Source organism: Lynx rufus, unplaced genomic scaffold (assembly GCF_022079265.1).
Source record: "Lynx rufus isolate CCGP_SWC_20201006 ecotype Redwood Valley unplaced genomic scaffold, mLynRuf1.p SCAF_8, whole genome shotgun sequence".
Classification (NCBI taxonomy): Eukaryota; Metazoa; Chordata; class Mammalia; order Carnivora; family Felidae; genus Lynx; species Lynx rufus.
Window position 1 is genome coordinate 62681622 of NW_025814896.1, and position 27362 is coordinate 62708983.

At 46.6% G+C, this 27362-nt stretch overlaps 2 protein-coding genes across 4 annotated transcripts; both read left to right on the top strand.

Moving 5' to 3' along the window:
* Nucleotides 1–1449: 1449 nt before the first annotated feature.
* Nucleotides 1450–18813, top strand: ANKRD39 (ankyrin repeat domain 39). 3 transcript variants are annotated; one of them, XR_006960225.1, is made up of 5 exons: nucleotides 1450–1558; nucleotides 6184–6287; nucleotides 6698–6901; nucleotides 14660–15092; nucleotides 18731–18813. XR_006960225.1 is itself a non-coding variant. In XM_047068797.1 (5 exons), the coding sequence occupies exons 1-4, from the start codon at nucleotides 1459–1461 to the stop codon at nucleotides 14801–14803; spliced, it is 552 nt and encodes a 183-aa protein (XP_046924753.1). In that variant the 5' UTR covers nucleotides 1450–1458; the 3' UTR covers nucleotides 14804–14841; nucleotides 18731–18807. The 3 variants fall into 3 exon arrangements, 2 of the variants coding, with proteins under 2 accessions (XP_046924753.1, XP_046924752.1); XM_047068797.1 differs by having other exon boundaries at nucleotides 14660–14841; nucleotides 18731–18807; XM_047068796.1 differs by lacking the exon at nucleotides 18731–18813 and having other exon boundaries at nucleotides 14660–15491.
* On the top strand, nucleotides 17612–23140 carry ANKRD23 (ankyrin repeat domain 23). The gene is made up of 9 exons (XM_047069180.1): nucleotides 17612–17639; nucleotides 18705–18877; nucleotides 19051–19176; nucleotides 20203–20328; nucleotides 20597–20695; nucleotides 20780–20878; nucleotides 21034–21132; nucleotides 21275–21373; nucleotides 21464–23140. The coding sequence occupies exons 1-9, from the start codon at nucleotides 17612–17614 to the stop codon at nucleotides 21557–21559; spliced, it is 945 nt and encodes a 314-aa protein (XP_046925136.1). The 3' UTR covers nucleotides 21560–23140.
* Nucleotides 23141–27362: the final 4222 nt, after the last annotated feature.

The window sequence follows — 27362 nt, forward strand, 5'->3', positions numbered from 1 at the left end:
TTGACAAATAAAATCGAGAAAACAATGTTACTGTGGTAGGGATAAGACATTTGGGCTAAAACATTCTGAGCTGGACCAGCCTCACCTCCCTATAGTTCTGGGTCAGCTGCCCCTAATATTGTCTCTACCCTCCTGCCTGTGCCCCTCTCCAGTCGGGGAATAGCCCAGGCGCCAGTGTTTTCCACAGTGGTAGCTGTGAGGCTGGGAACCAGACCAGAGCCACAGCCTCTTCAAGCCAGCTTTGGCTTCTGGCCAAAGGGAGAAGTTAGGGCACTGGGAGGCAGGGAGAGTGGGGAGGGGCTTGGTTTCCCAGAACTCTGGGAAGGCGAAGTGGGAGTGAGGGGTAAAAGGAGGGGAACTTCTTAGAGCTTAAGGTTGTATGGACTGGCTTGTGTGAGGATGGGGCTCTGAACCAACTTAGGGGAGGAAAGGCTACCTCCATCCTACCTATGCCTTAGGAAATGTTAGTCCTGAACACTTCAGCTATGTGGAGCATGGAACTTCCCCACTACCACCCAGTGTGCACCAAGCCACTGCCCTATGTAAGTAGTGGTACAAGGAGGGCCCAGATACTTGTAAGGAAAACAAGCCCCAGCCTGGATTCTGTAATTCATGCCCACAGATAGAGACAGTTGAAAAGTCTCCCCACACGTGACTGGTCTGGAGGGCCTGCGGTGGCTGAAATGGGCCGCTGCCCCGGGTGTCCTCAGCTGTAGGAAAGGGCTATGAATCTGGAGACTTCTGGGTACGCTAAGATTCCTGCATGGTCAATAAACCCATGCCCTGAGGATGTTTACATATGAAGACTGATTCAGTAAATTAGGTTCCCACTGTGGAATTGGGGGTTCGGTGCAACCCAACGGCCCGTCCCTGGCCTCGGGGCTTACATGCTCCTAGTGGCAGGACAAGTGACCCCCTTCCTCCCACGGGGTCTTCCAAGAAATGGGCAGGAGGCACGTGAGGAAGGAGGAGGAAGCGAGGTCACTGGGGCTTGAGGGGGTGTGGAAAGACAGAACGGAGACCTTGGGGCGCGACCGGCGACTCCTGCCCCGGAGAAACCGGTGGCACACAGAACCTGGAGGGCCAGGCTCTGACGAGCGGCCGCACCCCCCGGTGCGTCCCTGCAACCTACGAAGCCGGGGGCTCCGGCGCCATCCGCCCGGAGGTGGGGGGAGGGGGGGAGGCGAGGGAATCCTACGCTGCGGCCTCCGCACTCCGCTTAGCCTGGGACGCCCTCGCGCGGCCGCCTCGGAGCGCGGTGGTGCGCCATAAGCCCCGCCCCGCCGCTTCCATTGATTCCCGAGCTAAAGCCCAGCTGGGTCAGCCTCCGAGGAAATCTTCGGCCGCCGAGGGGCGGATCCCAGAGCTGGTGCTGCCTCTGCTGCGTCCGCTCCGCCCACCCGCTGCGGCCGCGCGTGCGCACAACCGGCGGGGGCGGGGGCGGGCGCCAAGGCTGGCATGGCGGCGCCGCGGCCCTGCGCCGATAGCCCGTGCTGCTCTCATCCGGGTGTGGCCTCCGGCGTGCAACAGACGCTGGAGGAGATGGACTTCGACAGGGGTGAGGCTCCCCGCTGTCTCCAGGTCGCGGCACAAGGAGATGGCCGAGAAGCGGGACCCCGAGGGCCGCAGCGAGCCGGGTGGGAGCCCAGGGGGGCAGTGGGCTCCCAGCCCCCGCGTCAGTGAGATCCCACCAGGCACCTGGCAGGGGCTCCGCCACTAGAAACTTCGTCTCGTGTGCAGGTTGGGAAACTGAGGCCCTGGTTTTGTTAACTTTCCCAAGTGGTGGGGCGGAGCCCGTCTCAGCTGGTGCGCCCCCTAGAGACTCGGGGCCCCTCGGGTGTCTGGGGGGCCGGGCGGCAGAATCAGCAGCTCGGGGTATTGCAGCTACCCGGAGCTTCAGAGGGGGCTGCGCTGCGAAGAGAACTAACGTTCAGACCTCAGGTGTGAGCCCTAGTGTGTCGGATCCTGTAGGCTTTAGATATGGCACACACGGCCCTCAGCGCAGGTGATGTTATCTCTACCTTTGGGACCTGAGAAGTAACTCTTTTACCCCAGACTGTAAGGAGATCGTATCGCCAGTAAGGAACACAGTAACGCTGAAAAAAAATGTCCTCTTTTCTTGGGAAGCTGTGTATTATCCCTCTGTGCAGACTGTCCTCAATTGTTGGGTAGATGCTACTGCTTTATATGCATTCTGACCCAACTATTAAGTGACTCTTGCATCTGCTTACTTCCCTCCACTTCTGCCACTCTCTGGGCTACTGAAGCAATTCCCTCATGGGCCTTCCTGCTTCCACTCCTGCCCTCCTATGGTGTTTTCTTCTCTACATAGAGGCCAGAGTAACTTTTTGAAGGTATTAAATCAGGTGATTTCATTGCTCTTAGAATAAAATTCAGATTCCTTCCATGGCCTACAAACTGATCTAATCCCTGCCTGTTCTACTTCTCTGCCCTCATTTTATTCCTCATCCTTTTCTTTCCCCAGTCACTGCACTTCAGTCACACTGGGCTCAATTTTGGTTTCTCAGACATGCAAGATCTCTTTCTGACTTAAGGCCATTGTACTTGCTGTCCCAGCTCCTTGGAATGAACTTCCTGCAACATCGGGCTAGCTAATGCTTTTCTCTCTGGTATCAGGTCAAATGTCACCTCAGAAAGACCCACCCTGAACACCCCATTCTAGTAGTTCTCAGCTGGGGGCAGTTCTGATCCCAAATGGTCTTTGGCAATGTCTGGAGACAATTTCAGGTGTTACTGGGAGGGTGCTATGGCATCTTGTAGGTAGAGACCAGGGATGTTGGTCTGCATCCTACAGTGCACAGGACAGTTCCTCATAGTGAAGAATTATCTGGTATAAAATGCCAATTGTGCTGCTGTTGAGAAAGAAACCTTGCCCTATCCAAAGTAGGGCCCCTTACCCTCCAGGTTACTCTGATATATTACATTACTTTCATTAAAGCAGTTTTCACAACCTGACATTACTTTGTTTACTTATTTATTATCTATTTCCCACACATGGGAAAGATCCTTGTCTGTTTTCTTGTGTGGATTCTTTTTCTTCATATCTACTTTCTGGGTTTATTTTCCCGTTTCCTGGAGTATATCCTTTAAAGTTTTTTCAGTGAGTATGCTTCTCCAACATTCATTCATTCATTTCTCTCTCTCTCTCTCGACTGTTATAAAATTCTACGTTGACAGTTATTTTTTTTTATCCCTCAAACCTTTGAAAATATTTTTCCTTTATCTTCTTTTGTCTGCTACTGTTGTTAAGAATTTAGCTGATAATCTGCTTGTTACTCTTCAATGACTGGTGATTTTTTCTTTTTTGGTAACTTAAATGTTCTCTTTATTCTTGATGTTTGGTCATTTCACCATGGTAGATTTGTTTTGATCAGTTCTCCTTCGGATTTAATGTGGTTTTCATCTGAGAACTCATGGTTGCCTTTACTTGAGAATAATTCTCTCTCTCTTTTTTTATGCTTAGTTATTTTTGAGAGAGAGAGACAGACAGAGTGTGAGTGAGGGAGGGGCAGAGAGAGCAGGAGACACAGAATCCGAAGCAGGCTCCAGGCTCCCAGCTGTCAACACAGAGCCCAATGCGAGGCTTGAACCCATGAACTGTGAAATCCTGACCTGAGCTGAAATCAAACGCTTAACCAACTGACCCACCCAGGCACCCCTACTTCAGAATAATTCTTAGATGATATCTCTTCAGACATTTCCTTTCCTATTCTGTCCAGTTTCTCTCTCTTTTTTAAACTCCTATTAGACACATGTTGGTACAGTCTGTCTTCTATGTTTCTTTACCTCTTTTTAATATTTTTGTCTTTACCATTCTGCATTCTGGGTGATTTCCAACTCACTCATTCTCTCTCCAGCTGGGTCTGCAGTACTGTCCAACCATCTGTTGTTGTTGTTTTATTTCAGTGATTCTATTTTTTAATTTACTGACTTTTTTTTTTTTTTTTTTTAAGTAATCTCTAAAACCGACATGGGACTCAGACTCATGACCCCAAGATCAAGAGTCACATGCTCAACCAGCCGAGCCAGCCAGGTGCCCCTGACTTTTGTCTTAGAGCTCCTTGTTCTTTTTTTACCCCTAATGTTCTGTTGATTTGTGGATTCTATTCCTTCATCTTTGTGAACACATTAAATGTTGTTTAATTTTTTATTTTTTAAAGAAAATTTTAATGTTTATTTTTGAGAGAGAGAGTGAGCACAAGCGAGCGAGGGGCAGAGAGAGGGAGACAGACTCTGAAGCAGGCTCTGTGCTGTCAGCGCATAGCCCAGCATGGGACTCAAATGCATGAACTGTGAGATCATGACCTGAGCTTAAGTTGGATGCTCAACTGAGCCATCCAGGCACCCCTAAATGTTGTTTTAAAGTCTTTTAGATTGTGTTGTTATGGCTGATTTTTAAAGCACGCATTTTTCCATTTGTTGTATTTGCTGACTGTCTCACATGGCAGTGGATTGCTTCTTGTTTTACAGCTTCTAATTTTTGAGCTCGTAGGCTGAGCGGTGGGATGTCCTGTTTTGTAAGAGATATACCTTTGTATATGTACACATACCTTTGTTGGCTTCTGGAGGTATAAAACATTTTTTTTTTTAAAGTTGCCTCTGTGCAGCCCTTATAACCTTCACTTGTCTGGGTCCATTTTTATTACAGATCCAGATTATGATGTACTCTTAGCTTGGGGGTTCTGCTCCCTAAGGGGTATAAATAAATATAGGTCCCACATCTCCAAGTTGCTTGATTTTTTTTAGGTTTCTTCTGCCTGTGCTGTCTTCTAACACCTATTGAAATGGTGCCTTTTCTCATTTCCTTTAAGTTTATATTCAGATGTCACCTTACCAAAAATGCCATCTGTGACCACTGCTCATATCCCTTCTCTGCTTTATTTTTCTTCATAGGTCTTAGTACCACCTGACTTATTTTTTTCCTGTTTGTCTCCTATAATTAGAATGTAACCTCCATAAGACTAAAATTTGCAGGGCAAGGGGAGCACTGGAGATCAGGGATCTTTAATTCTTGGCTGATCCCTAATGCCCAGAAGAGTGCCAGATACATAGTAAGTATTCAGTAAATATTTGCGGAATGAGTGAAGTGCCTGTGCCTGGCAGCTTGCTTCTTGCTGGTATTCAGACCAGGAAAGTAGAGATTTTCCAGTCCCAGTTCATCCATGACATGGTACTTCCTGCCCCCCAGCTTTGTGCACAGAACCTTGCTGTATCTATTCCCTGCCATACACATGGCCTGCAGCCTTTGATGCAGACCCTGCCCAGTTGTTCCAGCCAAAGCCTCTAAGATGCATGTGCAGGGACACCTGGGTGGCTCAGTTAGTTAAGTGCTGACTTCGACTCAGGTCATGATCCTGTGGTTCATGGGTTCGAGACTGCGTCGGGCTCTGTGCTGACAGCTCAGAGCCTGGAGCCTGCTTCGGATTCTCTCTCTCTCTCTCTCTCTCTCTCTCTCTCTGCCCCTCACCTTCTCACACTCTCTTTCAAAAATAAACATTAAAAATTTTTTTTTAAATTATCTATGTCTAGTTACAAGGACTTTTGGGATTCTGCAGACTCAGTACCTGCTCACCACTTTGGCTATGGTTTTCACCTTGTTCTGGCAGCTGGTAATGGCCTTCTCTTGCTTTTAAATTTGCCTGTGTATTCAAATATTTTAAACATTACCTTACCCAACATTTGTGTATTTGAAGTGGTTTGAAGAAGGGATTTCTGTGTCTGCCCAATTCTACTATCCTGATTAGACAAAGCCCCTTGTCTATCTTTTTTTTTTTTTTAACGTTTATTTATTTTTGAGAGAGCGGGGGAAGGGCAGAGAGAAAGGGAGACACAGAATCCGAAGCAGGTTCCAGGCTCTGAGTTGTCAGCACAAAGCCTGACATGGGGCTCGAACCCACGAACCACGAGATCACGACATGAGCCAAAGTCAGATGCTTAACTGACAGCCACCCAGGCACCCCAGCCCTTTGTCTATCTTGTCCACGGCTACGTCACCACCTCCTAGGACAGCCCTTGGCACAGAGGAGATCTCAGTTAATATCATCTGTTGAATGAATAAATCCCCCATTTTATAGGTGAGAAAATGGAGATCAAGAGGTAAAGGAAGCGCTAAAAGTCTCCAGTCATTCAACATTATCCAGCACTTTGGTTGTCTTTCCACAGGAATCTGGTCAGCAGCCCTGAATGGAGACCTAGGTCGAGTGAAATATTTAATCCAGAAGGCAACAGACCCTAGCCAGCCTGACTCAGCTGGCTACACTGCTCTGGTGAGCTGGGGAGGAACACAGGGTCAGAGGAGGGCGAAGCTTTCACGTGGGATACGTGCTCCCTGTGGGGAAGGGGGTTATGTCGCCTTTACTCCTGCCCTTTCTTCTCTCCTAGCAGGTTTTCTGTTTTAAGCATCAGGTAAACCTGTTTTTGTTTTTTTTTTTAATTAGTGTTAAAGTGCTTTACATCAATTATTTAATTTCATTTTCCTAACAGTTCTGTGACATAGGAATAATTATTATCCTCATTTGCCTGTTGAGGAAACTGATGCTAGAAATTAAGAAGCTTGCCCAGGTCATATAGCTGATGGAGATCGTCCTCTTGCTCCTGAGCCCATGCTCTCACCCCTCCACCACCCTCATTGCCTGCCTGGGCTCTGCTGTCTGAACTTGGTCTCTTTTCCCTGCAGCACTATGCCAGCCGCAACGGGCACTATGCTGTATGCCAGTTCCTGCTGGAAAGTGGGGCTAAGTGTGATGCCCAAACCCATGGGGGCGCCACTGCTCTGCACCGGGCAAGCTACTGTGGGCACACTGAAATTGCACGGCTCCTGCTGTCTCATGGGTCCAACCCCAGGTTGGTAGATGACGATGGCATGACCAGTTTGCATAAGGTATGCTCCTTTTCCCCCCTTCAAAAACTTGGTTTTTGTCATTATAAAAGTTATAACATATTTGCTGTAGAAAACATGGGGAAAGCAGAAAAGGGAAAATGCAAATCACTTATAATGCCAGTGCTTACCAGTCATCACTTTAGGATTAACGTATCTGGCATTTTTCCTGTGCATGTAAACTAGAATTAAATGTATGGCATCATTTTTTTTTTCTTTCCTTTAGTGATATGCCATGAATGCTTTTCCATGAAGTTAGTTTTCTGAAGCTCACACCTACTTTAGGGGCAGCCCCTGGCTGGCTCAGTCAGTAGAGCATTTGACTCTTGATTTGGAGTTGTGAGTTTGTGCCTTACATTGTGTGTAGAGATTACTTAAAAATCTTTAAAAAAAAAAAAAAGTTGAATGAAGCTTACACCTACTCTTACCTGTCCCTGTAGCCCACTTTCCATACTATAACCAGAGTGATTGCTTAATTAACCTTCTGACCAGAAATACCTACACATGGTGAAGAGTTTGAAGAGTACAAAACAGTGCAGCAGGAAAATGATTCCCTTCCACCCTGATGCCTGGTTCGTCGATCTTCTAGGGCACCTCCCTCAAGGCATCACTGTTACTGATTTCTTATGCATATTTGAGAAATGGTTTATGCATGTTTATGGCATATGTTATACATTTATTCTTCTCTCGGCTCCACTTGGTTTTCTCCCAGAGTGATGGTTTTTAAATTAATTCTGATCATGCCACACCTTAGAGGCCTTCAAGGCCTTAAGCTGCTTTACAAGGCTGTCTGGGGTTAGCACCTGCCTGCTTCTCCAGTTTATCTTTTCTTCTTCTCTTCTCTTTTCCTTTCTTTCTTTTCCTTCCTTCCTTCCTTCCTTCCTTATATATTTATTTATTTAAACAACCAACACACAGTAAAGAATATTTTGGAGGGCGCTAGGGTGGCTCAGTCAGTTGAGCACTTGGACTCAAGACTCTTGGTTTCGGCTCAGGTCATGATCTCATAGTTCATGAGACTGAACCCTGTGTTGGGCTCTGTGGAGCCACTTTGGGATTCTCTGTCTCCCTGTCTGCCTCTCCCCTGCTCTAGTGCACGCACTGTTTCTCTCTCAAAATAAATAAACATTTTTTTATAAAAGAATATTTTTGAATTGTAGCCTACAAAACATAATTCTGGATGTGAAGTTTTATTTTATTATTTTTAAAATGTTTGTTTATTTTTGAGAGTGAGCAGGGGAGGGGCAGAGAGAGGGGGACAGAAGATCTGAAGTACAGATGCGGGGCTTGAATTCACAAACTGTGAGATTATGACCTGAGCCAAAGTCGGACACTCAACCGACTGAGCCACCCAGGTGCCCCTAAATTGTAAAACAGAAAAATTTAAGTAGTTGACCGCATGACTTACCATCAGAACCTGTGGCAGACACTTTTGCTGTCCACTAAAAATTTGTGTTCACTCTTCATATTAGAGACATGTCTCAAAGGGGGCTCTGCAATCACGGACAACTTTCAGTTCCCTCTAGCATGTAGTGTGGCAAGTTCTCAGCCATTAGAAGACAAGACACATTGATGAGCTTTCTCTAGGAGGGTTTTCTTTTAGCAGCCAGTGTTCCTCCTCCACACACTCTACTTTGCCTCCCCAGGCAGTAACAGAGACAGCTAGGGGTCAGCAAGTCCACAGCAAGCAATCTGGACTCCAGAAGCATGAGAGGAAGGTGCTTGTTTAAGTACAGTAGCCTTGAAATGTTAGGTCAGCAAAGATAGAGTTCTTATTTTTATTTATTTTTTACACCTGACTGTTGAATAATACATGTTATAATTATTTTTTAATGTTTATTTATTTAGAGAGTTTTGAGAGAGCGCAAGTGGGGGAGGGACAGGAAGGGAGGAAGACACAGAATCTGAAACAGACTCCCAGCTCTAAGCTGTCAGCACAGAGCCCGATGTGGAGTTCGAACTCACAAACCTTGATATCATGACCTGAGCCCAAGTCAGACATTTAACTGACTGAGCCACCCAGACAGCCCAGTACATGTTATTTTTTAAAAAAATATATGATGGGAGCAGGGGTAACACTTTGATACAGACACTAGTAGATACATTAAAAAAAAATTGTAGGGTTTTTTTTTTGTTGTTGTTTTTTTAATGTTTATTTTTGAGAGAGAGCGAGGGAGGGGCAGAGAGAGAGGGAGACACAGAATCTGAAGCAGGGTCCAGGCTCTGAGCTATCAGTACAGGGCCTGATGCGGGGCTTGAACTCAACGATCTGCAAGATCACGACCTGAGCTGGAGTCGGATGTTTAACCACTGAGCCACCCAGGCGCCCCTGTTTTTGTTTTTTTTATACTTATGATACGTCTTATATGAGGTATAGGCATAACGTAGACCACCATAATAAGTCAAGTCAAAGGAATTTTTTTGGTTTCCCAGTGTATATAAAAGTTATGTTTATACTATAGTATATTTAGTGTATGCTAGCATTATGTCAAAAAAAATGTATGTACCTTAATTTAAAAATACTTCATTGCTGGGGCACCTGGGTGGCTCAGTCAGTTGAGCGTCCGACTTCAGCTCAGGTCATGACCTTGCAGTTTGTGAGTTCGAGCCCCCCGTTGGGCTCTGTGCTGACAGCTCGGAGCCTGGAGCTTGCTTCAGATTCTGTGTCTCCCTCTCTCTGCCCCTTCCCCACTCATGCTCTCTCTCTGTCTCTCAAAAATGAATAAACGTTAAAAAAAATTTTTTTTTTAATAAAAAATAAAAATACTTTATGGCTAAAAAATGCTAACCATCATCTGAACTTTCAGCAGGTTGTAGTCTTTGTACTGGTAGAGGGTCTTACCTCAATGTTAATGCCTGCTCCGGGTATCAGGGTGGTCAGGGTAGTGGCTGCTGAAGCACTGGATCATGGCAGTTTCTTAAACTAAGATGACAATGAAGTTTGCCACATTGATTGACTCTTCCTTTCACTTGAGCACTGAGAGGCCATTGTAAGGTTGTTAATTGGCTTAATTTCAATATTGTTGTGTTTCAAATAGGGAAGCATGAGGAAGAGAAAGACTGGGGAACCAGTCAGTGTAGCAGTCAGAACACACACATTTATTAAGTTCAGTATCTCATATGGGTGTGGTTCATGGCATCCCAAAATAATTATAGTAGTAACCTCAGAGATTAGTGATCACAGATCATATGGAACTAGAAAAGACCCTGAATAGCCAAAGCAATCTTGAAAAAGAAAATCAAAGCAGGAGGCATCACAGTTCCAGACTTCAAGCTATACTACAAAGCTGTAAGCATGCAGACAGTATGGTACTGGCATAAGAACAGACACTCAGATCAATGGAACAGAATAGAGAACCCAGAAATGGACTCACAAATGTATGGCCAACTAATCTTTGACAAAGCAGGAAAGAGTATCCAATGGAATAAAGACAGTCTCTTCAGCAAGTGGTGTTGGGAAAACTGGATAGTGACATGCAGAAGAATGAACCTGGACTACTTTCTTACACCATACACAAACATAAACTCAAAGTGGATGAAAGACCTAAATGTAAGACAGGAAGCCATCATAATCCTTGAGGAGAAAGCAGGCAAAAATCTCTTTGATCTTGGCTGCAGCAACTTCTTACTCAACACATTTCCAGAGGCAAAGGAAACAAAAGCAAAAATGAACTATTGGGACCTCATCAAAATAAAAAGTTTCTGCACAGGGAAGGAAACAATCAGCAAAACTAAAAGGCACCCGATGGAATGGGAGAAGATATTTGCAAGCAACATATCAGATAAAGGGTTAGTATCCAAAATCTATAAAGAACTTACCAAATCAACACCCAAAACACAAATAATCCAGTGAAGAAATGGGCAAAAGACATAAATAGACACTTCTCCAAAGAAGACATCCAGATGGCCAACTGACACATGAAAAAATGCTCAACATCCCTCATCATCAGGGAAATACAAACCAAAACCACGAGATACCACCTCACACCTGTCAGAGTGGCTAACATTAACAACTCAGGCAACAACAGATGTTGGTGAGGATGCAGAGAGAGAGGATCTCTTTTGCACTGCTGGTGGGAATGCAAACTGGTGCAGCCACTCTGGAAGACAGTATGGAGGTTCCTTAAAAAGTTAAAAATAGAACTACCCTGTGACCCAGCAATTGCACTACTAGGTATGTATCCAAGGGATACAGGTATGCTGTTTCGAAGGAGCACATGCACCCAAATGTTTATAGCAGCACTATCAACAATAGCCAAAGTATGGAAAGAGCCCAAATGTCCATCGATGGATGAATGGATAAAGAAGATGTGATATGTATGTGTGTGTGTGTGTTTACACACATACATACATACATACATACATACATACAATGGAGTATTACTTGGCGATAAAAAAGAATGAACTCTTGCCATTTGCAACAGCATGGATGGAACTAGAGGGTATTAGGCTAAGGGAAATTAGAGAAAGACAAAAATCATATGACTTCACTCATATGAGGACTTTAAGACACAGAACAGATGAACACAAGGGAAGGGAAGCAAAAATAATATAAAAACAGGGAGGGGGACAATACATAAGAGACTCTTAAATATGGAGAACAAACAGAGGGTTACTGGAGGGGTTGTGGGAGGGGGAATGGGCTAAATGGGTAAGAGGCATTAAGGAATCTACTCCTGAAATCATTGTTGCACTGTATGCTAACTAACTTGGATCAAGTTAAATAAATAAAACTCCAGAAAAATAAAATAAAATTAAAAAATAAAATGCTCTGTGAATTAAAAAAACATCACAGATCAGCGTAACAAACACAATAATAATGAAAAAGTTTGAAAATTTCAGGACGTATGAAAATATAACAGATAGGAAGTGACCAAGTGCTATTGGGAAAACCCTGCTCAATGCAGGGTTGCCATAGACCTTCAGTTTATAAAAACAAACAAAACCCACAGTACCTGCATAGCTCAGTAAAGCAAAGTGTAGCAAAACGAGGTTTTCCTATATATAAAATAGTCAAACCTAGAAGCAGAGAGTAGAATGGTGGTTTCCAGGGGCAGGGGGGAGGGAGGGAGTTGCTGTTGAACTGGTAATAGTTTCACTTGGGCAAGTTGATTAAGTTCTACGGATCTGTACTGTGCCTATAGTTGGCTGTACTGTGTGGTACACTTTAAATTTGTTGAGAAGGGTGGGGTGCCTGGCTGTCCCAGTCAGTAGAGCATGTGACTTGATCTCAGGATTTTGAGTTCAAGCCCCACATTGGTCCTGGCCTACTTAAAAGGTGGGGGGCTATCATTTAACAATAAAAAGAACAATTATCGGGGTGCCCTGGTGGCTTAGTTAAGCATCCGACTCTTGATTTCAGCTCAGGTCTCATGGTTTGTGAGATTGAGCCCCGTGTGGGGCTCTACACTGAGAGTGCAGAACCTGCTTGGGATTCTCTCTCTCCCTCTCTTTCTGTCCCTCTCCCACTTGCGCAGGTGCTCGCTTGCTCGCTTGCTCTCTTTCAGGATAAATAAGTAAATATGAAAAAAACAATTTCCAAAACTAATTACTTTCTTAAGGTAGATCTCGGGGTGCCTTGCTGGTTCAGGCAGGAGAGCAGGTGACCCATGATCTTGGAGTTGTGGGATTGAGCCCCATGTTGGGTATAGAGATTACTTAAAAATCACAAATCAGTTAATTAAGAAGGTAGGTCTCATGTGAAATGTTTTTACCACAATAAAAAAATTGGTGTGGAGGTTGCTGTCTCAAAGATTAACTTAATTTTTAGGAAACCAGATGTGAATATTTCATCATCCAATGATTTTCAGATATATTACACTTGCATGCACTTCAAGGGAAAATATCAACCTTTCCTCCAGTTTATCTTTTTTTTTTTTAAGTTTAATTATTTAAGTAATCTCTACACCCAACATGAGACTTGAACTCACCACCCCAAGATCAAGAGTTGCATGCTCTTCTGACTGAGTTAGCCAGGTGCCCGTCTTGAGCTCCCATCCCCTTGTCTCTTAACACTGATGCCCAGTTTCTTTTCTCTCTCTCTTTTTTTAATGTTTATTTATTTTGACAGAGAGTGTGTGCAAGCACGGGAGGGGCAGAGAGAGAGGAGAGAGAGAATTCTAAGCAGGCTGCATGCTCAGTGTGGAGCCTGACATGGGGCTGGATCTCACAAAGTGTGAAATCCTGACCTGAACTGAAATCAACAGTCGGATGCTTAACCGAGCCACTCAGTCGCCCCTCAGGCTCAGTTTCTTGACCCTATTATGGTGACACTCCAGGGCATTACATATCAAGCTGTCCCCTTCTGGATGCCTCTCCTCTCCCAGTTTTCATCTGGCTTGTTTCTGTCTTTCCTTCTGGATCTCAGCTTCTACATTACACCCTCAGAGAGCCTTCCTGTTCCTTAGACGTGGGCAGCTCATCCAACTGATGTGCAGAAGCACCCTGCACTTGACTTCCCTAACTTTTCTCCTTGAAATTCCTTTGAATTCTGTCTCTGTCCCTAGAGATAGCTAAGACTTGATCTTGTTTACTGTTGTAGCCCCAGCTCTTGGCCTAGGTGCCCAATGAATATGTGCTGAGTGAACAACCGGATGTTGTTTTATTTTCTTTTAAGATGCTTGCCAGTTGGAGAGGCAGATTGCTTATTTCTTAATGGTCTAAACTGGTGTTGCTCATTTTGTTGTAACTCCCATGGAGGGTTTGTACGGGCAGGACACTGCCGCAGATATTGCTGGCTGGTGTTCCCCACAGCGTGAGGCCTTTTCAGCGTGTATCCCGCCTTTTTCTCTCATTCAGGAGATGCACATGTGTGAGGAATAGGAATTGTTTTTTCTTTTTCAAAAAATAAGCTGCTTGAAAACTTTGGTCCTTTTTTTGAAAAAATTCTTTGGAATGCATCTCACAACTGCACACAACATACCACTGCCTGAATTGAGGCAACAAAATTGAGAACCTTGGGTCTGTATTTCTCAAGAGGACCTGCTAAATAAAGATCTGGATTCAAATTACAGACCGTATTTGCTGCTATTATTAATTTTTACACCCCTCAAAAGCCCCTAGGTACATCAGTCTGTCTGTGGGAGGAGCAGGGAATTCAAGTGGTATAACACAGTTGTTAAGAGTTGAGACTTGGTGGTCAGATGGACCTGGTTTAGAGTCCCTAGGCTGCCACACTGGCTCTGTGACCTTGGACAAGTCACTTGTATAAGCCATCTGTAAAATGGGAATAATGATAGTTCCTATCTTTGAAGGTTATTGTGAACACTGAATAAACTAATCTGTAGAAGTCACTTTAACTCTCTCCTCTGGGGGAGTTAAGTTAAAAAGAGGCAGAGGAGAAAGCTGAGAACCTGAGCCCATTTTTCTCTGCTCATCTGAAAGGTCCCAGAGGGCAGAGGCTGTGTCTGGTATAGGTTGTACCCATGGTGCCCGGCGCCCTTGTACATTTGTAAAAGACACTCAGATCTAAGGTTCTATATTTGTTGTTAATGTGCAGGCCTGGAGAGAGAAGAATGGCCACTGAGCAAAGGACACAAGAGAGAAAAACTCAAGCTAACTGCCAGAATAGCACTAGAGAATTCCACCAATCTTTATGCAAGTTGTTGGGATTTGGTAGGAATTAGGGGAAATCTACTCAAACAGCCAGTGTCTCTCTTTTCACAAGACCTTTTTTAGGACCAAGAAATTCCCAGAAGTGGATCATGAAAGGGGAGGGCCCAGTGAGGGTATGGCTCTTGATTCAGGTCTGTCTCTCCACAGGCTGCTGAGAAGGGTCACGTGGACATTTGCTCTCTCCTGTTGCAACACAGCCCAGCCCTGAAAGCTGTCCGGGATCGGAAGGCACGACTGGCATGTGACCTGCTGCCCTGCGACAGTGACCTACGGGACCTGCTGGCCAGCTGAACTGCCACCCTTCTGCTGTCTTAGGCTGCCATGCAAGGGTACACAGACTAGCCCTCCCAGCCCCTGCCTTGGTCAGCATCCATGCTGCAGGGTGGGAAACTGAGGCCTGAAGAGCCCCATTCTGGCCACTGTGGAAGTGAGGGAGTAGATCTCGTGGGGCTGTAAGTGCTTACGCCTGGACAGATGATCATATTCTAAATTAGTTCATGTGGAAACATCTATCCCTTGGAAAAAATAAAGTTGTATCCTTACCTCATCCCATGTTCAAAAATAAATTTCAAGTAAAGACGTAAGTATAAAAACAGAACTATGTAAGTATTAGAAGAAACCACGGAATAGATGACAAAAGCCACTTTCTGGCTGAGTGCCCTTGGAAAAAGTCACTTCACCCATCTGTCCCGGCTTCCTCATCTGTAAGGTGAGGATGATTATAATACGGCCTGCCTTAAGGGCCTTGCGGAGGTTCAATGAATGAATCTATGGAGAGCACTAGAGAGTGTGCTGGGCACATTGCAAGCAGTGTATTTGGAGGACCCACTTCCTCAACTTGCATTAGTTTTAACAATCTGCTAGATTAAAAGTGTTCTTGCTTTATTTTGCATTGCTGGTTATCAGTGAAGTTGACCACCTGTTTTCTCTGAACTTCCTGTCCATACCTATTGCCTATTTAAAGACTTTCTTCCTTTGATTGATTCATAGGAGTTTGTATATTCTGGATATTAATATTGTGGTTTTTTTCTTTCTTACCATCACTTTGTTGGTATCTGCTCACGGAAATTGGTACACCTGCTGTAGACAGCAGTCTGACAATATCTATCAAAACTTAAGTGAGTAGGGCCAATAATTTGATTTCTCTGTAGCTACTTAGAGAAATATCCATAAATACAAAGAAGTTTACTTACAGAGACGTTTACAGAGTTGTGCATTGGAGCATGTAGTGTAATTTAAAAAAAAAAGGAAGGGAGGGAGACAAGCTAAATTCTGTTAGGGCAATGATTAAATTCTGGGACACGTGTCATTTGGGGGAAGTTTAGCAGAGTGCAGTGTAGGCTAATGTGGAAAGCGTGCTGAGTTGGGATCACAGTGTGATGTCTCTTAAAACGTGGCTATAAAAACATGACTGTACATCCACAAGACATAGAGGAAAAGAGTCAGGATATATACAACACCGGTACACATGGTATCGCCTGGGCCACTGTGGCAAGAGTGGTTCATCAAGTGCATCTTGAGTTTTGTTTATCTTCCAGTTTTTTATAAGGAGTAATTTTTTGGTAAGAGTTCATACCAGTTAATTTCATGTGGAAGAAACTAGTTTTACTGGTGAGAGTTTGAGTCAGTGGCAGACAATTGAGTCCAGAACTAACGCCTTGTCTTATCTTACTTACCCTCACTCTAGGTAACTCCCCCTCTGCATTCTCAAAGGCAAGAAATCACCCTAGACAAAAACCCCTGGTACATAAGGACCAAGTTTCTTTAAAAACCTCCAGGTTCCCTAAGTTTCAAAACTTGGATGTATTTACCAAGAAGCCAGCTGTGGGTGGAACCATTCCCAGCCCTTTGGGGCCTTGGGCTGTCCTTGACCTGTAGTTCTTCCCTCCCTCTGGTTCAGGTCATCTCTACTCATGTAGCTCCAATTCTGGAATCTTATTTACTACCTATCAGATTTCCTTTCAAAGGTCAAAGCAGAATTCAAGGCACAGCTGGGTGAAGGGCATGCTTGGCATCTTAAAGAGAATTAGGAAGTTTGACTTTGGTGGCTTGAGACAGATTGCTTTGTGACTGGATTAATGGTTGACATTCCGTACTTGGACCTGGAGCGGATCTCAGTTCAGCTTCCATGTGGAAAGGCATGCTCCCTGCCAGGAGGGCGTTGGGTAGGGGACCTGCATGTGTGGGACTTGGCTTTTCAAGAGGCATGAGGTGCCGATGACAGGCTGGACTTGGCCCCTGGTGGTGGTATAATTTAAAACACTGACTCCCAGAGTGGTGAGGGAGAAGAAACAGGAACTATAAGGGAGAAGTGAGGGCCACCTGGGGAAAAAAACCAGCAAGAGTAGGGAGGGCAGTCTTGAAACTGGGAGTGGGAGGTCGCTTGAAGCCTGATTTCCTCCTGTAGATGCCATGAGGATTCCTGACGCAGAGGTCAGCCTCTTAGGGCTGTCCTTCCGGAGATATCCTCTAGGATTCTGGCCTCCTTTTGCTTAGGACAGGCTGGCTGGGTTTTTTAGGATCTCAGGCAGCTAGACCTGCAGCAACATGGAGGATCACGCTTAACTCTTCTCTAGTGGCCCAAGCACCCCTGCATCCGTTTATTGATTGGACCACTCCTGAGCAGGTGCAGGAGACTGGGTGTCTGAGAGTGCACCTGACTCAGCTGAAAGCAGTTCCTGCTGCCTTCAGCGGGCTATACGCCCACACTGGTATTTTGGTCAGTGTTACAGAGCCACTGAGCTATCTGGCCCAGGCAAAAGCCTCTGGCCTGCCCTGCCCCCAGGAGCTAGCTCTCTATAAAAGGGCTGAGCCACTCAGCTCCTCTCACTGGGGGTGTGAAGAGCAGGGGGGACCATGGATGTCATCAGCATCCAGCAGTTGGTAAGAACAAGGGGCAGAGGGGAGGGAGGCCAGGCGATTGTCTAGACTGCAGGCTAGCTCGGCAGAACGAGGAGGTCCGGCTAGAGGAGGGCAGGCAGCTTCTATCTGTGGTCTAAGGATCAGGTTTCAGGAGCAGAAACATGCGGTGGTTTTCTGGTGTGGCAGCCCAGTTCTGTGAGGTAGCGAGAGAGGGAAGCAATGGGAAGATGCTGAGTGATGGCAGATGTGACAGCCCTCAAGTTTAGTGAGTTTTCCTCTGGACTGTGATGGTAAAAGAGAAATTGGAAGTGGTAGGTTACTTTGGAAGACATGAGTGTAGCTGGGGTGTGGGTTTAGTTCAGCTGCTAGGATAACCATCACTCTGGAAATGGTCCAGAGGGTCTGGCTGCCTTGCTTGGGGTAGAGGAAGGGTGCTCTCGAGTTCCCAGGCAGTGAGAGAAGCGGTGACACCAGTGACACTTAGGGGTGTCTGTTTTGGTGAGGCAAGGCACGGGAGGTCTAGGACTCAGGTTGCCCAGTAAGCCCCTCTGCAGGCCAGTGCCTTGGCGGGCCCAGCCCCAGTGCAGCCTCTGCTGGGAAGTGGGTTGCAGGGCTTGAGGAAAGTTAGGTTGCCAGCGTTTACTAGTTAGTTCTGCATGCTGGGAGCCCTAGGCTCTGCCATCTGTCATCCCGTTTCCCCTCTCCCCTAGTATCCTTATTCCTCAGTGTTCCCCAGCTCTTGAACCCCCAGCGGGTGCGGGGGATAAGAACAGATCATGATATGGTGGGTTCTGCCCCAGCAAAGTCCCAGTACTTAGTTTCCTCCTCAGCCTCGTGAGCTAATTGCTAGTGTTCCCCCCATTCTAGTGATGAAGAAACAGAACTTCACAAGAGCCAAGATTTAAACCCAGGAGTTCACAATTTTACCCACGAGGCATGTCCTCTGTCCTTCTGAGCTCAGGGTTAGATGGCAGTATGGTGTGGTCTGGTAGGAACGTAAGGACGATGGCCCAGGAGGGAAGCTGAGGTGTCACCTACCCTGAGCATACCTGGACACAAGCCCAGCAGTATAAATAGATGTGGCGTCACGCCCCTGACCCTGTGTCCTGCTGACAGGACAGGGTAGGCTGCAGTTATCCTGGGCCCCAGGCAACACTATAGTAGGTGAGAGCCAACATCCACGGGTGGCAGGGAGCATGCCAGCAGAGCACCAGGAAACTGCGAAGGGTCAGACCACCCTGACGTCCACAACACTAATCTCTGTAGGTCTGCTCTTCCCAGGATCCCTGTACTGCACTGCTGTCTTCTAAGGACTCTTCACTTTTCTGAGTGTTTATCCTTATCCTGCTCCTACAGGTATGTGGAGAAAGAGTTGAAAGGAAAGCGTTGGGATGTGGACATGGCGTTGCTGATTGTGGAGGCGGGCCCAGAGCCTGGAGGCTGGGAGCCCAAGAGGCCGTGGCCCGGGAGCAGTGGAAACTCGAAGAAGAGAAGAAGAAGAAAGTGAGCAGTGCTGGGGGCCCAGCGGGTGCCAACACCAAGGGTCAGCAGTGAGGGCCTCAGGCGGCTGGGGTCCCTCCGGTGGGTGGGAGACAGAGTGAGCCCAGCCAGGAGCCTGACCCCGAGGCTTCCATGACCAAGGTTGACTACTGGTGTGGTCTGGTCTTGTGCCCCAGCTTGAGAGATTGAACAACTCCAGACTGAATCTGGAGACTCTGGCTGACTTGGAAAACTTGGTTCAAAGACGGAGAAAACGACTGAAACGCAGAGTCCCCCCTAGGGCACCTGAGCCCACGGTTAAGGTAAGTGAGGAGTCGGGGTGGGGGGAGAGTGCATACCTGGGGCCAGAGTTTGTGAGGAAGTGCTTCCTGTCCCCCTGGGAGGCCTTGGGGAAGAGTGGATGCTGCCAGCCACCAGCTCACCGCCAGGGCCTGCCAAGCTGAATGAAATCCATTTTGGAGGGCACACAGCCCCCTACTTGTTTGCTGGGGGACCACACACAGGGTGGCTTAAACAACAGAAGGTTATTTTCCCAGTTCTGGAGGCTGGAAGTCTGAGATCAAAGTGTCAGCAGGGTTGGGTTGGTTCCTTATGAGGGCTGTGGGGGAAAGTCTATCCCTACCAGCCTTCTAGCTCCCGGGGCTTGGTGGCTAGCTTTGGTGTTCCCTGGCTTGCAGGTACATCACCCCAACCAGTGTCTGCCTGAGTTCACATGGCACTCTCCCCACGTGCATGCTGTGTCCACATGTCCCCTTTCATTAAGGACACCACTCATATTGGATTAGGGCCCACTTTATTCCAGTGTGACTTCATTTTAACTAATTCCAGCTGCTTATTTCCAAATAAGGCCACGTGCTAAGGTCCTGGGGTTGGGATTTTAGCATATAAACTTAGGGGGTGGGGGGCAAGGCAACCCATAATGGGCATAATAGGTGCCTAGTCAGTCAGAATCTCCTGGGGGGTGGGTTTTTAAGAATCTCTGATTTGGGGGCACCTGGGTGGCCTAGTTAAGCATCCGACCACCGGTTTTGGCTTCAGTCGCAACCTCACCGTTCATGAGTTCAAGCCCTGCATCAGGCTTCATGCTGACAGTGCAGCTCCTGCTTGGGATTCTCTCTCCCTCTCTCTTTGCCCCCTCTTGCTTGTGTGCTCTCCCAAAATAAGTAAAAGGTAAAAGGAAAAAAAAAGATTAAAAAACTCTTGATTTGTACAAGCCACCAGCCAATGCTAGTCTTTAGCCAGCTCTTAGGGGCCCGCTTGGCTAGAGTGGTAGGGCCCCAGAGGCCTGTGGTTTGGGGAAATGATTTGGTCTCCTTCAACTTATCCAGCTGCAGCCCCAGGCCCAGCTGGAGTCTGTGGACCTGGAGATGTTCCTGAAGGCAGCTGCTGAGAACCAGGAGACCCTGATTGACAAGTACCTGACAGATGGAGGGGACCCTAATGCCCATGACAAGGTAGTGAGAGTGGGGTGAATCAGACTGCAGTGTCAGCGGCTGCAGGGGTGCTGTCTCCAGGGTGTTTTAGTTCTGGCCTACGAAACTGCAGGCCTTTTCTGTTTTATGGGGCACGAGTTGCCTCCTGAGCCAGGAGGGAAGGGCCCTTGGTGTGATCAGGCAGCAGGCACATCTGTTCAAGGAACCCAATACTGGGAATAGGACCCGGGGCAGGGCCTTAAAGGGGTGGCCATGCTCCCTCTGCCTCATCTCCTGTCTCTACCCCCAGCTGCACCGCACAGCCTTGCACTGGGCCTGTCTGAAGGGTCACAGCCAGCTCGTGAACAAGCTGTTGGAGGCAGGTGCCACTGTGGATGCTCGCGACTTGGTGAGAACTGGGAAGGCCCACCCTCACAGCAGACACCCTGCCTTGCACACAGCACGTCAGTACATTGATGCTTTTGTTTTGTAGCTGGACAGGACACCTGTGTTCTGGGCCTGCCGTGGAGGACACCTGGACATCCTCAAACAGCTGCTTAACCAGGGAGCCCAGGTCAACGCCCGGGACAAGGTGAGGGGTGCACTGCTGTGGGGTGGTCTGCTAAAGAGAAGACCCAAGAGTGCACAAGAGCTCAGGCTATTCGTGGAGAAGCGAAAGCACAGCCTTTTGGGGTTGCGATGAGGCCTCACCACTTGAAGCAGACAGATTCTCATCCACTCCCTTAGATCTGGAGCACCCCCCTGCATGTGGCCGTGCGCACGAAACACTGTGACTGCCTGGAGCATCTCATTGCATGTGGAGCCCACATTGACGCACAGGATAAGGTAAGGTGCTGGGCCTTTTGGACTTGGGTCAGCTCCACCCGGGAACAGTGACTGAGAGAGCCAGAGCTCGAGGACAGCACTTGCCAACTTGAACCTTCCAAAGATGGGGAGGTCGGGAGGATAACATCCCCTTTCTCAACAGGAAGGGGACACAGCTCTACACGAGGCTGTGCGGCATGGCCACTACAAAGCCATGAAGGTACTGCTGCTCTATGGAGCCAAGCTGGGCGTGCAAAATGTGGTGAGTATGAGCAAGGCTGAGGCCCTGGCCTGAAAAGTGTGGGTGGAGCTCTTAAGGAGAAGGGGACTGATCCAGTATCCTTGTTCCTAGGCCTCAGTGACCCCGGTGCAGCTAGCACGAGACTGGCAGCGGGGCATCCGGGAAGCTCTGCAGGCCCATGTTGGGCATCCCCGCACCCGGTACTAGTGACAGCAGACCTGCAGGGTCACTTCACAGCCACCATTCCATCCCCTTTACCTCCCATCCTTATGTCTTGTCATCCGCACCCCTCTGTGGGTCTCACCTCAGTCCTTATTCCTCTGTCCTGGGACTGCTTCCTCAGGCCAGTCCTAACAGGACTGAGCAGCAGCACTGAGGCCAGCAGGTGAATAAAGCAGGCCTCCCTGGCCCAAGTCAGGGCTGACTTGTTTCCTGCCAGGGCACCAGCTAGGAAGGGCTGACGCAGAGGACCACAGGGAAGCAGGGAACAAAGTGGGTCCAGATGAGGAACAGTGTAGGGAGAGTGGGAATCCAGGATGGAGCGAAAAATAAGTCCTAAACCTTGAGCTGCCCAGGGTTGGGTACTCGGTGTCCTTGGTGTCCCCTGATCCTCAGTCTGGGAGACTGTGTCCCTCCCTCCGCGAGGGAGAGGGGGGCGGGGATTCAGTACATGGCTTGTGGCTGCCCTGGGGCAGGGGTTTCTCTGGGGAATTCCATTCCTATCAGCAGCAACCCTGATAGCATGTGGAGTGGCTCTAGACAACTTTGGCCTTAGGGATTCTGGAGGTGGGTCTGGCAGTCTGGAGGGGACGCTCAATAGGTTTGAGGCTCCACTGCAGAAGTCCAGTACCAACCTGGTTGCCTCAGAAGCCCTAAGACTGAGGAGCTAGAGCTGATGTTTATTTTAGGGAAACTTTGTGCCTACTGCCTCAGGGCTTTGGTCAGCCTGCCTGCCGCTCTCTAGTTGACCAGCTGGTGGCGCTTCTGGTAAGGGTGAAGTGCCTGGGAGCTGGGGATTGCTTGTGGCCCACCCAGCTTTTGGGGTGGTGGCCCGTAACCCTACTTACTTTGCCTCAGGCAACATCGCCCTGGCACTAGAGCTTGAGCCTGGACCTTGCAGCTGCACCTGCTCTGCTTTCTCCCACCACTGAGGCGGGACATCGAGGAGCTGGTGGCTCAACCCTGGAGGGGAAGCAGAGGAGAGTGAGGAGCACACCTGCTGCTTTCCCTCCTCTGCTAAGTGGTGGCAGATTTAGGACCCAGCTTCCCACGAGCTCTCCTGAAGGTCCCTTCCTTTCACTGCCTTTTCCGCTCCATGGCGCACTGGCGCAGACCCGTACTGCTGGCAGGGCTGGGTCCTGAACTGGCAGAAAATGAATTTTAAGGAACTTTGCCCTAAATGGAGAACTACAAGCTGAGGCCCCAGCTTTAAGATGAAGGGTCAGCCTCCCTCACATACATAAGGTACCTGGATTGACATCCACTTTGCAGTTCTTTCTAGTCTAACATTGGTGGCCTTCTCGGGCCAAGCAAGGCTATTCTTAGGATGTGAAAAAGCGACTAGAGCTCCCACCGGGGGCCACACACCTTCCCTTCTCACGGACAGCCCCTGCCCTGTGGTGAACTGTAAGGACAGTTCGCCCAGGTGCCAGAGCCATATGAGAAATAGGTATTCAAGTCCATGGAGAAGACGACCCCCCATCTAGAAAATGGGGACCTTTACTTGACAGACAAAACACCATTTTATACGCATCAGTATTTTTTGTTCATTAAAACTGGTTGACTATCCATCACAGCCTACTTGTCTGTTCTGGGCTGGGAGGGGCCAGTTCATTAGGTCCAAGGCCTTGTCTTCCTCAGCAGCAAAGCTCAAGCCTGTTAACCATACTGGCCTGACAGCAAGATGGGCTCCCAAGTGCAGAGTGGGGAGTCCAGGCACTTGGCTTGTGTGCTCAAGGCATCACTCACTCACTGATGGGCAAGTTCCAAGAGCACTGGCTCTCAGACTTGGCTGCTTACCACAATCACGAGGGAAGGTTTTAAAAAGTCCTGATGTCCAGGGGTTCCTGGTAAGCTTCTGACTCTTATTTCGGCTCAGGTCATAGTCCTGCTTAAGGTCCTCTCCCTCTGTCCCTCCCCGACTTTTTCTCAAAAAAAAAAAAAAAAAAAAAGGTCTTGATGTCCAAGCAAGTTAAATTCTCTCTGTGGTAGGACCCAGGTATCACCACTATGATGCAGATGACACACCTCTCTATGTAGGAAACCCTTAAGGATCTACAAAAAAAATCACCTAGAATAAAGGAGTCCAGGATCTCAAGATCTAAAACAAACATACAAAGGCCTATTTCTGCATATTAGCAATGACTACGTGGACATGAAACTTAAAAAAACACAGTTCCACTTAAAAATTGCTTTTAAAAATGAAAATAGTAGTACTTAGGTGTAAATCTAACAAAACATTTAAGGACTTGTATGCTGAAAACTTCAACACACTGATGAACAAAATTAAAGGAGAGTTAAAATAAATGGAGACCTACCTTGTTCGTGGATTGGAAGATGAGACCTAGTAAAGATGTCAATTCTCCCCAAATTGACGTACAGGTTTAATGCAGCTCCTACCAAAAATCCCAGCAAGATTTTTTTGTAGATAAGATTACTTAGAAACTCATAGCTAAAACATCTTTGAAAAATAAAGTGGGAGGAACTGGTCTACCCGACTTTAAGACTTAATATAAAGCTATGGTAATCATGACTGTGGAATTAATGGAGTGACAGAGACAGATCAGTGAATGGAACAGAACAGACAATGCAGACACAGAAATATGCCCAACTGATTTTTGACAAAGGTGCAAAAAAAAATTTAATAGAGGAATGCCTTTTCAACAACTGGTGCCAGAGCAACTGGACATCTATAGGCTGAAAAAAAAAAAAAAAAAAAAAAACCTTTGGGGCACCTGGGTGGCTCTCAGTTGGTTAAGCATTCAACTCTTGATTTCAGCTCAGGTCAAAATCTCACAGTTCATGAGATCCAGCCCTGTGCTGGATCTGTGCTGACAGCAGGCTCTGTGCTGACAGCAGAACCTGCTTCAGATTCTCTCTCCCTTCTCTCTCTGCCCCTCCCCTGCCCACGTGCACTTGCTATGCCTCCCTCTCTCAAACATTAAAAACAAAAATAACCTAAATCTTGCACAAAAATTAACTCAAATGGATCATAGACTTAAACGTAAAACATAAAACTGTAAAGATTGTACAAAAAACAGGAGGGGCACCTGGACATCTCAATCAGTTAAGTGTCCAGCTTTGGCTCAGGTCATGATCTCTTGATTCCTGGGGTTAAGCCCCACATTGGGCTCTGTGTTGACAGCTCGGAGCCTGGAGCTTGCTTTAGATTCTGTGTCTCCCTCTCTCTCTGCCCCTCCCCTACTTGCACTCTCAGAAACATTTGAAAAATTAAAAAAAACAAAAAACAAAAAAACATAGACAATCTTTGGGATCTAGGACTAGGTAAAGATTAGACATGATACCAAAAGCACAATCCATAAAAGAAAACGGGTAAACTGGACTTCATCAAAATTAAAAACTTTTCCTTTATAAAGAATCCTGTTTAGAATATGAAAAAAATAAGGGACTGGGAGAAAATATTTGCAAACCAAAAATCCAACAAAGGCCTAGTATTTAGAATATATAAAGACTTCAAAACAACAGTGAAAGACCAAAACAATTACAAATGGGCAAAAAGAGGGGCACCTGGGTGGCTCAGCTGTTTGAGCGTCCAACTATTGGTTTCAGTTCAGGTCATGGTCTGGCAGTTCGTGAATTCGAGCCCCCCACTGGGCTCTGCGCTGACAGTGCAGCACCTGCTTGGGATATTCTCTCTCCCTCTCTCTGACCCTCTCCTGCTCGTGCTCTCAAAATAAACAGAACTTAAAAGAAAATGGGCAAGGGGCACCTGGGTAGCCCAGTCAGTAAATGTTCAACTTCAGCTCAGGTCATGATCTCACAGTTGTGGGTTCGAGCCCCACATCAGACTCTGTGCTGACAGTTCAGAGCCTGGAGTCTGCTTCACATTCTGTGTCTCCCCCTCTCTCTCTGCCCCTCCTCAGTTTGCACTCTCTCAAAAATAAAACATTAGAAAAAAATTTAAAAAAAAAAAGGCAAAAGAACAGGTATTTCACAAAATAAGCACATGAGAAGATACACGCAGCCATTCTGTTAATACAACTACAAGCCACAAAGATATCACTACACACCTACCAGAATGGCTAAAATAAAAAATGGTGACAATACCAAATGAAGATTTAGAGAAACTGGATCACTCACACATCCCTAGTAGGAACATAAAATTGTACAGCTACTCTAAAGACATGTAGCAGTTTGTTTAAAAAACTAACCATGCAGAGAGGCACCTGGGTGGCTCATTCAGTCAAGCCTCTGATGTAGGCTCAGGTCATGATCTCACTGTTCATGAGTTTGAGCCCTACTTCAGGCTCTCTGCTGGCAGTGTGGAGACCACTTAAGATCCTCTGACCCCCTGTCTTTCTGCCCCTCCCCCTGCCTTCTGTCTCCAAAAATAAACATTAAAAAAAAACAAACAACTATGCAATGACCATACAACCTAACAATTGCATTACTGGACATTTACCTCAGAAAACCAATGTTTACACAAAAACTTGTAATGAACGTTCATAGCAGCTTTATTCGGAATAGCCAAAAACTGGAAACCACCCAGATGTCCTTCAATGGGACAAGGAGTATATCAAGGAATACAATGCAGTAATCAAAAGGAATGAACTACTGACACACACAACAACCTGGATGTATCTCTGGAGTATTATGCTGAAAAAAGCCAATCCCAAATGGTTACATACTGTATGATCTCACACAACATTCTTGAAATGACAAAATCTTAGAACAGTGGTTGCCAGGGATTAGTGATGGAGGCCAAGGGGGTGGGTGTGGCTCTCAGAGGGTGCCGGGAGGGAGATCCTCGTGGCGATGGGGTAGCTCTATCTAGGCTGAAGTGGCGGTTACACAAATCTACTTGTGACAAAGAACTATACACCCACATTGTGCTAGTGTCAGCTTCTGGGTTTTGATACTGTATTATAACTATGTAAGAAGTAACCATTATGGAAAACTGGGTGAAGGGTACCTCTAGCTTTGCAACTTCCTATGAATCTGTAATGGTTTCAAAATAAAAAGTTAGAAAAAAAGTAAGCAATAACTCTAAATGCAACTTGGTATCCTGGATTGGATCCTGCAACAGAAAAAGGACATTATTGGAAAAACTGACAGAATCCAAGTAAAGTCTGTAATTTAGTTAACAGTTTTGTACCAATGTTAATTTTTTCTTAGTTCTGATAGATGTACCAAGGTTATGTAAGATATTAACATTAAGGGAAAGGGTATATGGAACTCTTCTGGTAATCTAAAATTATTTCAGGGGCACCTGGCTGGCTCAGTCAGTAGAGCATGCAACTCTTGATCTCAAGGTTGGGAGCTCAAGCCCCACACTGGGTATGGAGCTTACTTTAAAAACAAACAAAAAAATTAAAACTGTTCCAAAAAAAAAATAAAATCCTGATACCCAGACCAATTAAATCAGGCTCCCTGGAAGGTGGGCCCCAGGTATCCCGTATTTTTAATTTGCCAGGTGATTCTAATGTGCAGCCAAAGTTAAGAACCATTGTTCTGGAGACAGATGATGTCTAAGTATCTGTTTCCCACCTGGGTTTGCTCTTAGACTTCCTTGAGAACAGTTTCTAAGTGAGCATGCCAATGTTCTTTGGCTTTCATTCCCACTAGTCCCAGATAAAGGATTCAAATTCCTTTGAGAAAAGTTCCAGAAATGCTCCTCCCTCCCTATCCAATCTGAGATCCTAGGTCTCTATGATGCCCCAGTTTCTACACCGTTGAAGAACTGTGGAAGGTAAATGTGGGTAAACCAGAAGAAAAAGACAAATGCCTTCTTATTCCCAATTCTCTAAAACCCTGTAGCTAAGAATAGCAA

What these genes read in the sequence shown, in the direction of transcription:
- ANKRD39 (XM_047068797.1), top strand. Translation starts at nt 1,459, where the DNA reads ATGGCGGCGCCGCGGCCCTGCGCCGATAGCCCGTGCTGCTCTCATCCG. An exon ending in CAGCTGGCTACACTGCTCTG is followed by an intron (nt 6,288 to 6,697) that starts GTGAGCTGGGGA and finishes TTTTCCCTGCAG; the next exon opens with CACTATGCCAGCCGCAACGG. An exon ending in GCATGACCAGTTTGCATAAG is followed by an intron (nt 6,902 to 14,659) that starts GTATGCTCCTTT and finishes GTCTCTCCACAG; the next exon opens with GCTGCTGAGAAGGGTCACGT.
- ANKRD23 (XM_047069180.1), top strand. Translation starts at nt 17,612, where the DNA reads ATGGCAGATGTGACAGCCCTCAAGTTTA. An exon ending in AAGAAGAGAAGAAGAAGAAA is followed by an intron (nt 18,878 to 19,050) that starts GTGAGCAGTGCT and finishes CTTGTGCCCCAG; the next exon opens with CTTGAGAGATTGAACAACTC. An exon ending in CACCTGAGCCCACGGTTAAG is followed by an intron (nt 19,177 to 20,202) that starts GTAAGTGAGGAG and finishes CAACTTATCCAG; the next exon opens with CTGCAGCCCCAGGCCCAGCT.